Here is a 13,131-nt window from a genome sequence, read left to right as displayed (position 1 = left end):
TCAATCCCACACAATAGATGTAATGCTCTGCAGTACAGAGGAGATGTTCAGTGTGTTACCTAGAAGTGTTTTATCCATATATATATATATATATATATATATATATATATGGCTAAATACTCCTCACCTCTGAGATGAAGTACCGCCTGTGACCACTAGAGGCCACTCGATGGCGCAAACTACTCCGTAACAGAAAGTGAGGTACTTGTGTATTTTGGCAGCACCCATCGCATCGCATACCATAAGGCATACGATGGTATGCGATGTGACGCGATATTGCGCGATATTGTACAATGCCATACAATTTTAAAATTGTATGACATTGTATATAAGGCATACAATGCCATACAATGCGATGCGATTAAACATTGTATAAGCAATCTAATGGGTGCTTACAATGTTAAATGCACCCCCACGCCACCCCCCCCCCCCCCCACTATAAACATCAACCCGAAGCGTGGCGAGGGGCGGCCGTACGCGTCCTCCGACCTTTTCATACCCCCACTATCCACGTCGGCGTGGAGCTGAGAATAGAAAGTGTAGCGAGCGTAGCGAGCCACCGAGCCCGAAGCGTGGTGAGTGGACGCGGATACCTGTGAAGGCCATGAGGGGACTCCGATACCTGTGAAGGTATCCGCGTCCGCTCGCCACGCTTCGGGCTCGGTGGCTCGCTGCGCTCGCCACACTTTCTATTCTCAACTCCACGCCGACGTGTATAGTGGGGGTATGAAAAGGTCGGAGGACACGTACCGCCGCCCCTCGCAGGCGCGCTGCGCTCGCCTTGCTTCAGGTTCACGTTTATAGTGGGGGGGTGGCGTGGGGGTGCATTTAACATTGTAAGCACCCATTACGGTGCTTAAAAGCACCCTTTACGGTGCTTATACAATCTTTTATAGGGTGCAAAAATCGCGTCGCATCGCATGCCATCGGGTGCATGGCATGCGATGCGACGCGATTAAAACATCGCGCGATGGGAATCGGGGGCGCCGCTATAATACACAAGTACCGAAAGCAGAATGATCTGTTTTAAACTTGCTGGATATGGAGAGAGGGAGCTGTGAAGACAGAGATTGGAAGTAAAAGCAAATAGGGACTACACCATCATTTTGACGGGCTTTTAACTAGTACTAAAAAGGATGAAACAGTCTGTCAGTAGGTGACTGTTTTATGTCAGAATATACTCATATCATCATATAAAGACCTACAGTACATGGCTGCCTTGTAAAATCTATATTGCATATACAGTGGCTACATGGATGTGCTGAACAAGGCAACTGAAATATTCCTGTACTGATTTATTAACATTATGATTTTGACATTGACAACAATATTATATATGTAGTTTTAATTGTAGCACAAAGGGACAGGAGTGGATGCAGAAAAAAATGACAGGGGGGCACTATAATAGGGTAAAGGGTGGATAGTGGTGCCAGGGTGCACACACTTTCAGAGAAGGGGTGTTGGTTGATGACAAAGGGCGTGGCTTCACAGGATCATGGATGGCGGAAATATATAGAATGATAGTGAGAGGTAGTGGGGAGAGAGATGATGGCAAGCAGGGGGTGACTGATAAGCTGTGGAGGACAAAGAGAATAACAGGGAGAGAGAGACAGCAAGAAGCATTGAGTAATAGGGAGAGGCAGAGGATGGCCAAGAGTGGGTTTAAGGGAGAGGTAGAGGGAGATGAAGAGAGGATGATAAGAGGGTGATGTGGGGAGAAGAGGGTGGACAATGGTTTAAAGAAACAGTAAGTGGCAGTGTGTGAGAGCCAGAGGGTATCTGGTCTCCATATGAGGGAGTACAGGGGGTAAATTGGGCTTATCGGGCTTGGTGAGGCATGAAGGGAAAGTATAAGTAAGAAAGACAGGCAGAAACAAAACATTGGGGTTAAACATCTGAGAGAGAGGGAGAGAAAAGGGAAAGGAGAATGGGAAGAAAGAGAGAGAGAGAAATGACAGGGTAAAAAAAAGAGAAAAGGAGAGCGGAGAGAGCAAAGGAGAGCAGAGGGAAAGAAAAGAAGAGCAGAAAGAGAAAAGGAGGAACGGTGGCTTGGCCGGCAACGTGAGCGGGTGCGGGGAGTGAGAGCTCCGACTAAATCCTCTATATACATCCTGCCCCGGGACCCCTGGACGCCGTATATTTACCCCCACTGGCTCCGGAGCTGCTCCTGTGTCCCCCGCATCACCTGTGACCCTCTTGTGCTGCGCATGGGGAGCCGTCCGACTGCCTGCTGAGGTCTGTGTGTTTTCTCCGTGTGCGGGCGCCATCTTGGATCCCCGGCGGCTCTGGCTGGGCTCCGGTGCTTCTGAGGTGCAGCCTCCTGACCTGACTGCGCTGGTGCCCCCGGCGGGTGTCTCGGTGGGTGGGGACGCCTGGTGACCCTCCGGAAGTTTGGTGGTGGAGTGCAGGAGTCGTCTCTGCTGAGGCGCGCTGCTTTGCTGCACGGAGACGCCGGCGCCATCTTGCCCGTCTGGTCCCTGGCCTGCGGTGCCTGTGCTGAACTACTCCTGCGTACGCTGGGTTCCAAGGGTGCCTCTGATTTATTTGGGGCTTGCGAGGTGGGGTCTATCTTTTGGTGAGGTGCTGTGTTTTACCGCAGTCGCTGGTCACTTGCTGGACTATATACTTGTGTAGTGCCTATCCGGTGCTACCTGCAACCTGGAGGACTCCTGTCAGTGGCTCTTACTTAAATTATCCTGCTTCAGTTAATGACATTTGTCGTTGCACTCTGATGTAGAGGCGGTGTGTGGTGTGCTAGCCATCACTACCTTGCCTCTACTACTTCTGTGGAACGTGCGTTGGACATAGTGGGTTGGCGATGTTTGACCCTCTGCACCAGATCCTGGAGGCCATCAATGCTTCCACGCGGAGGATCCTTGCTGCTTTTACTGTAGAAAATACTTCCCTTTCACACCCTGAGCCTAAACTTCAAGTACCCTCTACAAAGACACCATTGCTGAATTTACCTTGCCAAATGGAGGCCTCCTATGATATCTCTACTACAGTTCCAGTGTCTGCGTTGAATTTCGTGAAACCCCGTCCTGCACCCCTAACGGATGTACTATTGTTGGAGGAACCCTCCCCTGCATGTTCATCTTTATGTCCTTGGCTGGATAGGACATTTCTGAAATTTTTATCCTTACATTGTTTTCGACTGTTTTTTGTGCGCTTTTGGATATACGATGGTGGGACTGAATTATATGCGGACTTACATGGGAAGCAGGCCTGGCCGGACTAGTATCCTCTGATTTCTATGCTTGCCGCTTTCAGTGTATCCCCAGGGCCCATGATGTTGTGAACCTCTCTCTTGGATAATGAACCTTTTTTCCTTTACTATACGCGTAGCTGTATATCCTGTTTTCTTTTTATGTATATCCGTCTTTTACTATTTTATTTTTATTTTATTTCTTTTAGGCTTCTACATTTGCGGAAAAAAATATCCGTATAGATTTGCGATTTACTGAGTCGTTTCAGCCTTAAATATCCTCACTGTCACACGTGGTATATCATTATATTTAGGGGGATGTGCTGTTCTATTATAGCTGGGGTTAGCGCAATATGTTTATAGCCCTCGATGCATCCTTTGCTTACATAATATCCTGTGTTTAGCAATTTAGGGTGGGGGGAGGGGGGAGAGTTAGTTTTTATAAGGGTTGCCATGAGTAGATTTAGATAGTGTAGTTAGCGGGTTAGTGGGACGGGCTCCAGGTATGCCTAAGTTGGGGGTAGGTTATACAGGGTGGGGGGTTAAGGGCGGGTTATTTTGGGGTTCTTTTGGGAATTATTTTTGTTAGACTTAGGTAGGTCTATTTGGGAATTAGTATGGAGTCCCTGCAGACGATAACTTATTGCTAGCTCATTTTGAACTATGCAGTTCCTGAGTAATTTAATTATTTTTTCTTTTATTCTTTAACTTGTCACTGCACAAATGTGCTCCTATATATCCTGTTTATTGGTTGCTTGGATGGCGCCTTCAGGCAACTATGCTGTATTTATAAATATATATGTGAAGGGAGCCAGAATTCTTCCACGTCTGGTAAATCCGATGTAACTCTAATATTACGTCTACGTACAAATCACTGTTTGCGCTAATTTGTTATGTGCTTACCGTTCCTCTGTCAGGGCTTCAATGTTAATTTGTGGGGTTCTTTTTTTTCTATGTTTGAAAAACCAATAAAAAATTACTCAATTTAAAAAAAAAGAAAGAGAAAAGGAAAGGAGAGAGATGGAGAGTGGAGACTGGAGAGATGGAGAGAGAAGATGGAACAGTAGACCGTTTGGCGCCTGGAGGAGGTGTGATCGAGATACCCTAGTCCATCAGCAACTTAATTCTGGCATCCAGTGATGAAATGGTGAAAGAGGAATCTTCATATGACACGATAAGCTTCACTGGAAAGCCCCAGCGGTAGGCAACATTGTTGGCCCGCAGGGCAGTTGTTATCGGAGCAAATGACTGTCGTTTGGCAACTGTGAGGACAGAGAAGTCTAGTAAAATTTGTAGATCTCCCAGTGTGTCTGAGTCCCCAGCTGCTTGTGCAGCCTGTAGAATACGTTCTTTACTCTTGAAGAAATGCACACGGAGCAGGGTATCCCTAGGGAGGACGAGACCGTGCGGGGTCTGGGGAGACAGTGGATGTGGTCAATTGTTAAGCCCTTGTCGTCTGCATTGGGTAACAGCTTACGGAAGAGGTTTAGCGCATAGTTCTCCAATTCGGGGTTTGAAACGGAGTCAGGAATTCCTCTGATTTTTATATTGTTTCGCCGAGATCTGTCCTCTAAATCAGCTGTTTTGTTCTTGAAGTTATCTAGTTCAGGCTGCAGGAGATCGTGGGAGGAAATTAAATCATTGTGTGATGCTACTAATTCCTCCATTTTCCATTCGAGGTGGTCAGATGATAAGTCATTAATGAGCTCTGTTTTGAATGCTGAGAGGATTTGGCATAAAGATTTGACCTTGAGAGGGGCTTCTGATTCACAATCCACTTCCATGATGGAGAAGGCATTTGCTGGACCGCTGGAAGGTGATGTAGGCATAGGTGTTGAATGGTTCTTCTGAGCTGGGAAGGAGACCCGGGGGGGGGGGGGGAGAACCCCTTTTGGGGTTTTTGGAGGCATAGTAGGCGAATCTTGTACAGAAATCCGGGACTGGACCATCAACGGGCTAACCCACTCTAGAAATGATGCAATGAAGATGGAGGTTGGATAAGGAGGTGTATGAGAGTATGCGCTACATGAGTGCTGGATCTAGGTGCATGATGTTACATTGTAGATATCTCAGAAGGGAGCAGCACTACGGTAAGGGGAGTGTTAGACCCCAATACGTGGAGACAAATATTATATAATCAGTCTCTGCTGCAGTGGTAGCGGGCACTGAAATGTCGGGTGCACCTCAGTATAACTCAATGGTAAATAGTACACAGGCTGTGTGGATGGAAGTAGATCCTGTGTAAACACTGATTTAGTATGGTATAAGGCAGCTGCAGCAAGTGGGAGAAGGCAAAGTTTCTGTAGCACTATGTGGGTGCCTTCCCATAACTATCAATGCATTGATAGTTATGATTTTACTGGCAGGGTACTCCCTGCTTTTTCCCCAGCTGCAGGATCCTGTGATGAACTGCACAGATCCCCTGATTATAGGTGAGGAGTGGAGGCAGAGTGTGGTAGAGGGACTCACCAATCCCTTGGGGTAGCTGAGGGCCTGCTGAGGGTAGAAGCCCCGCAGTGCAGCTAACATCCAGGGCTGTAGGGGACACCAAGATGGCCGCCGGGTGTCCAGGAAGCTCTGACGTCTCTCTCAGCCGGGTCCCCCGCGGGTAGTTGCGGGCGCAGACAGAGGGCGGTAGGCAGGGGTGCAGTAGGAGTAAGCTGTGCCTTAAGGAGCCTGCGGGATGCGCCGCGGGTAACAGGCGGTGGGGAGCTCAGTCCGCGCGACCAGATGGATCAGGCCAGAAATTGCGGCCCCGGCTTCACAGTGTCAGGTAGGCCGCAATCCGCAGGAGCTCCAAGAGGGGCTCCCCGATTCCGCAGCGGGTACCTAATTGCTTGAGCGGGTGAAGGTGGGTTGGTGAAGGGCTGAAGGGGAGTAGAGGCGCTCAGCTATTGCTGGTTTCAGGTGGCTATTTGGAGAAGGGAGCCGAAGCTCATCTAAATTGTGGCTGCTCTCTTCCCTGTCCAAGCCACGCCCCCACACAAGTGTTTTTATTATATAGTTTAGAGGTGTATAGTAGCAAACTGGAGATCTCAAACAGAAAGCATGCCACTATGTCCTTGCATGAGTTGTTACACCTGCCCCCTGTCTGTGTGTCAGGCACGTGCCAGTCACCTTTGTGTTGCCTTAGCACCTCTTACATGCTCCTCATTGGGCTACTTTCTCCAGACAGCAGACTGGTAGTAATAACAACAGGTGAGCTGCCTCTAATACCTGCTACTGTCATTCTGCTGCCTGCAGAGACGATAGCTACTAATGCTGATACAGTACCACTATAAGACTAATGCTGCCCATACACTTGTGAGATATTGTATACAATCCTTCGATTTCGACCTCATCTGGCCGAGAAATTGAATGATTGAATGCACAAAATGTGTACCATTCGACGCGATGCGCGGCCACACCATTTGAATGTCATGTCTCACTGTTTAATCTGCTGCACATAATATTTCTCTAATTGTTTGTGCGATCGAATGCTGTTTTGTGCGCATGCGATTTTTTAAATGCCAACGTGTGATTCTTGAAGAGTTCTGGTCACTTCCTGGCCCCTCCTCTTTTTTTATCGAATAGTGCATTCGATAAATCGCATGATCGAATGCACTAAAATGCTTTTTTCATGCGATTTATCGAATGCTGAGCTTCAAGGGAAATTGAAACCGAGATCGCATCGAATGCAATCGCACAAGTGTATGGGCAGCATATATGATAAATGCTAGTGCTGCCACAGCTGCGAATGAGTACGCAGCAACTGAGCGAAATTATGCAAATACCACAGCTGCCTGGATTTGTAGTGAAATGCTCTTCAGCGGCTTTGCAAGTCCCGGCGGCTGCGTATAAAGAGGCAGTAGGCTTCCGAGTAGCTCTATGGTCACGGAGCACGGCCACAGGAAATAAAACACATAACATTTTAACTGCGGACGGGATCATAGTTGCAGGTCCTAAAGCAATTGCGTTTTTTGCCATCTGTCCATGCAATTTCCCCCACCATGATCCAAGACTGTCAGTCCCTTTACAAATAAACGCTAGCTGTGCCCATCGTGGCATATGTGCAGGTTGGGTTAGACGCACATTCAGCTGATAATCAAATACGTAAAAATCTCAGTTTCAGGCTCATGTTTCTTCTCAGAGAACGCATAGCGGAGATAGTTTTTGTCGAATGAATGCACTTTGTACTAGAGTAACATGGCCAGTATTGTCATCACAAGTACTGTATGACCATGTATAGTAAGTAAATATGGTTCCACCAACAGCGTCCAGGTGACCTATTTGACCCAACCGATGAGTTTATCTGGACGCTCAATTTTGCTCCATTTTGTACTTCAGAGTTTATTATAATTATTCTGAATTAACAGTGCTTGGTACTTTACAGTGTACAATGATGTTATTTTTTCTTTCTATGTGGAAACACAAGTCTAAACAAGCTTGTATTTAGCGTGTACAGTCCAAGGTCCCCCCTTTCCATGTATTATCTAGAGAAGCTTGTTATACTATCCAGCAATGTTTTCTAGTTAGATATATAAGGAATATATTACAGCAGTAAAATAAAACATGTATACATATATTTTTCTTGTTCCTATTAAACAGTGAATTGTGAACAGATGGTGGATTCACCACAAGTGTACGTGTTATTGATGCTCACAAACGCTGCAGGAATGATTTGTGTGTAAGGCCTTCCCTTTATTGTCCCTTCAGGGTGTTAAGTCTTGTTCTAAGATCACATTCTGCCTCAAATGCTATAATTTCCAACACATTTCATCTGACTTCAATTTCTTCTAAATCTCCCCTGAAATGAGGAATAATCACGACTGCCGCAATTGGACTTCCCTGAGGGTCGCGCAATAGTCCCATAAACCATGTCTATCTGAGACTGAATAGATTTCTATTTTCGTGCCTAATAGATATTGCGATTCATTGAACCATGTAGGATATTTTGGTCCATCGCCAGAAACTGATAAATCATAACTTGAAGAAACACAAGCCCATATATTTGTGTTACCAGTTTAAATGTTTCCAGCCCCAGTAATATTAATGAACTGATTTAAAATGTATGATCGTTGGGATGGGTTGATTGTCCTTCATCAAAGGAAGTATTTTCAAAATGTTCTTGGAATCTGGCTTCTTACATATGTAAATTGTCTGTCTTTGATGTGTTAGTCTCATACTGATGTTTCTAGCTACAGTAGCGGGGGGGGGGGGGGGGGGGAGCAGTATAATATTGCTTTTTCAGTATTCCAGGAAAAGACTTTTACTTAAGGTTTGAGAGTTTATTTGTTACATTAATTTAACCGAACTGCTCTAAAAGGTAGTTTTGTGGTAATGCTATAATTATGGTACTAGGGTGCCCTCTAGTGGTCACTGAAATACTTCAGCACATATATTTCTTGTACTGTAATTGGTAATTTTATTTATTACCAGTAACTTAATGTATAGTACACACATATTCCACAGCTCTTTCCAAAAATGATTTAGCCATTCACATCAGTTCCCTAATGGAGCATGCAATATATATTAACTATTAAAGTTACACTCACACACTTACACACTTGGGTTCATTTCTTGGTTGGAATCAATTAACCTGTTTTGTGTAAGGAAATCAGAATGTTTGGTGGAAACCCACACAGGCACGGGAAGACTATACAAACTCCACACGGTTAAGGTCATGGTGGGATTTGAGCTGCTGTTTGTTTATTTATGTAGCACCTAAAAAATGTGGGAGAAAAATGTGAGCATACAATAAAGAAAAATAGGGAATTTGCAATGGGAGCATTTAAAATAGCAAAATAATCCACAGAACCTCCACGTGAGATCCTTTAACATGCATACCTATAGGTAGCTTCAAAGACATAGCTGCCATAGGTGCAAGGAGTACAGCTGCTATGGGACCCAGAGCTGAAATGGGCCAACCTTCCATGTCACAGTTATATACATGTTTCACCATTGCTTGGTACATAGCCCTTTTTGCCTTGGGGTCTACAATATATCTAGTTGCATCTTTGGTCCTGCTTATTGTAATGTGGTATAAATTGAACTAGAAGGCATTGGATCACTGTGGCACAATATAGTGTGACAGAATGTGAACTGGGGTACAAGAATGACACGTGGGGGTATATCCAATGATTTTTGCGAGCTGTGACAGCGAGCTGACTGCTCGCTGTCATAGCTCGCATGGTCAGTATTCACCTCACCCCCTGCACACGTCGTTTCCCTGCCGCTAGGTTTTTGGAGCGAGGGGGAAACTGCGTCCGCTAAAATAGCGAGGCTCGTGGCTAAATGCAGCGGGCTCCCTGCATTAGCCGCAAGCCTTGCTGTTTGGGGGAATCCTCGCTGTCCTCTGAGAATTACCCCAGACTGTAGAATAAGGTGAGCGGCCGGTGCAGCGGTTAAACGGCAAGGGTCGCTTGTTTTTGGCAGTTCCCGCCATTTAACCCCGCGCATATGGGCCATGGTTTCAAACAGGTGACACATTCTACAGATAGTCTCCATCCAGAGGTCTTGAAGTGTGGATTAGTGGGAGTTCTAGTGGCTAGGCCACATTGTACGAATGACATTTCTATCTCCCACAAGAGTGAGTGGAGGTGGTAGCTAAGAAACATATGTAATTGAAACTGCTTTATATTTATGTATTCTGATTTATTCATACTATTAACTTTCTTTTATTCACAGTTTATATACGATGAAAAAGTTTCCTGGTAAGTAAATATTCTCACATTATACCACCTAAATTTGATAATCACATAAGTAGTCAGGAATTTATTGTCAAATTGTAATATTAGTTAATCCATTTTAATGAAAATATATAAAGGCATTGTTTATTATGTATAGAAATATGATAACCAAGTAAAGGGATACTGTATGCATCATATAAAGACTGAATATCGTATTACATCATCAAAATATTACTAATGTAAACTATTGGCCAAATTCATGTCTGGGCATTTAAATTGTGAGGTTTAGCAATCTTATACTGTGTGCTTACTGTATAGAGAATCTTCTATAGAGCCCTTGGGAAGAATCAGCCAACTACAGCTATGCCAAGTGTGATGGAATTGTCTAATGATGCCAAGAAGTGTGTGTGACAGTAATCATATTGCCCACCGGAAAGGTGGGCAAACCTCCCGGATACCACCAGACCCCCCCAGCGTAAAAATTACCGCAATTCGACATATATATATATATTTATATATTAGTGGTGGGCAACGATTAAAATTTTTGATCACGAATTTGAGCATGAAATTTTTGCGATTAACTGCGATTAATTGCATTGTTAGGCACATAAGTGCCGCTTACCTACAATCTCTTTGCCAGGGGTTCCATGCTCATAGCCGAGAGGGATTACATGCTTGTTGCCAAGGTGAATTGCATGCTTGTTGTCATAGGGGGTTCTATGCTTGTTGCCAGGGGTTCCATGCTTGTTGCCAGGGGAGATTACATGCTCGTTGCTAAAGGGGATTACATGCTCTTTCCATAAGGGGTTCCAAGCTTGTTGCCAGGGGGGAAATACATGCTTGCTGACATTTTCGGAGAGGCGCAGGGTCAATGCTGTCAGAGACTCTGCATCGCCACTTTCCCCTGCTGCTGCGTACCCCCTGCCTTAACGGCGATAAAACATTTAATCGCTGTTAAAGTGTTGGTGCATTAACACGATATTAATGCGTTAACGTGCCCAGCACTAATATATATATATATACAGCTGGTGTATGCATAATAATGTACCTGATTTAATAACAGCAACACACTGTAGAAAATACGCCATAGTCATGTGCAGTATAAAGTAACATATTTATAATGTTTAATTCAAATACACAGTCTTGAACCTGATCCCTAGGTCAGGAGGAGGGACCCCGGTACACTGGTTTCTCCTGTAACCTTATGGGCCAGTCCAACTTTGAAGTAAAAGTACAGTAGGTACAGACATGAGGGTAGGCAGAAGTGAGGGTTTTGGGTTTGACCTAACTGTCAACCCCATGATCTACACCTTGGAACAGTGGGTTGTATTTAAAAAGATATTTGATGATGGTTGCAGGGAAAGAACAGGAGGACCATGTGGGCTGCTGTTAGGTACCCAATAAGTAGGAGGTCTGTGATCAGAAATCTATAGTGTTTAATTTTTTTGCATATTATTTTAACAAAATGGTGCCTTTATATGTTGACCTTCGGTTTGGCATTGATATTGAGTTTAACGTCTTTAACCAATAACTCAATCTTGTATCTCTTCAAAGGTGGGAGTCATTGATTTTGGTCTTGATGTATGCCGTTTACATTCTCATAATGAAGTAAGTTATGGTGCCAGTATATGTGCCCATAAGGGTTTCCAACTATCTCCAATGTTTGCCTAGTCCCGCATGATTGCACAGCACACAAGGGAACACAAGCAGCCCTATTTAAAGGTTGTGGATGTTTGTGGGCAGGGAAGACGTGGTGCCAGGCAGCGCTCTATAAAATGGGGTGATGTTGGCCATTTTGTAAGAGCCAGGGTCCGCGTCTTCAAAGGCAGGCTCCCCGGCCTGAGTAGCATGAACAGCTCAGGCATCCTGCATTACTGATGTTCACGTACTGTAGGTACACCTTCAGATGCAGCAGCGGGTGACAGATGCATGCAGGAGGCATCTATTCTGTAGCATTTGCAGAATTTAGCAGTAGCTACTGCACTGCGTCCATATCTGAGTCACCCCAATTGTACAGTAGTAATGTCACATTAGTGCTTTAAGTGAACAATATTTTGTTTTACCTAAGTGAATCACATTCCACTGAACACTGTAGACAGAGGGTTGAATAATTTCAAAAAGCTGTTTCTATGTGTTCAGATTAACATCCACATAATATTAAATGGTATATTTGTTAAGAGGAGATAAGTCCTATTTAACAAGTTCCTGGAATAGCAGTTGCTGGATATCACCCAGATGGCACCAGGTGTTGCTGGCAATACAGCAAGAGTACTCTTAGGCTGCCAACCAGTATTTCCAGGAAGCTGAACAATATTTTAATTGGCATATTCTCGCTGCTACATTATTTCCAAACATTGCACTCCTAGAATCATCAAACATCGCAATCATAGACAATCAAACATCGCACTCGGAAACTCATCAAACATTGCACTCATAGAATCAGCATTAATTGTACATGTAAAGTCGCATTAACCGATTATAACACAATATAAAAATGTAATAAAGGATCATATACACTGGGGAGGAGAGATCATTGACTCAGAAAATATAAAATGTAGTTACTCTCATCTGTTGTTCACATCTTTAAACATACACAGAAATCTTCTTTCCTGGAAATAGTTACAGTATTTGAAACTTGATATAATATAGCTGCACTGTTGTTGAAATAATAACTATTACCTGGAGGGGTCGGTATCCAAGTAGGTAACTAGCATTGATCGCAGAGCTGATAACCGTCCTGTGATGTGGTGTGCGGGGGTCTCCGTCACCTCCCTGGGTACCTTCCCCTCCCCTCAAACCAGGAAGCCTAAGCAGGCTGTCCCCGGCGCCGCCTCCACCCCCCAGCACCCAGTAGGACGTCCGGCTGCATTGCTAGGGGGAGTAGGGGTTTACCTACAGGCCAGGGGGAGCGGAGGTGGTGAGTTTGCGGCGGGTGGCGATAGAAGCCCATATACTTCTATAGGGTATCGCCATCCAAAGGTGGCAATACCCTGCCCTGCGATGACGCGGTGGCCGGGTATTAGTTCATTAGAAAATGTGGTAAAACTCCCGAAAACAGGGGTTTTACCGCATTTTTAGCTTTGTACATCCTGCCCCTATACACAAGATATAAGTACAACTCAACATGATTTTGAACAAAAAGTATTTCTTATTTGCCCACTTTTGTTTAGTTAAATATTTTGTTTAAATATTCCTATGACTGGAGTATGCTAGATTTACAAGTAAATCCAATTACTGCAAACATAGAGGGTGAAATTT

The 13,131-nt window shown here is 44.7% G+C and overlaps 1 protein-coding gene across 1 annotated transcript in view; it reads left to right on the top strand.

Moving 5' to 3' along the window:
• SLC24A3 (solute carrier family 24 member 3) overlaps positions 1–13,131 on the top strand; it is a 376,099-nt gene that overhangs the window by 332,129 nt on the left and 30,839 nt on the right. The window contains exons 8-9 of the mRNA XM_083175935.1: positions 9,872–9,897; positions 11,428–11,481. Of these exons, the coding sequence (XP_083032061.1) occupies positions 9,872–9,897; positions 11,428–11,481 (80 nt within the window). The remainder of the gene's footprint in view (positions 1–9,871; positions 9,898–11,427; positions 11,482–13,131) is intronic.

The sequence above is a fragment of the Crinia signifera genome, chromosome 3, assembly GCF_055691185.1.
Source record: "Crinia signifera chromosome 3, ASM5569118v1, whole genome shotgun sequence".
NCBI classification, from domain to species: domain Eukaryota; kingdom Metazoa; phylum Chordata; class Amphibia; order Anura; family Myobatrachidae; genus Crinia; species Crinia signifera.
Note: the sequence above shows the minus strand (reverse complement) of the source record. Positions and strands in the feature narration are given on the sequence as shown.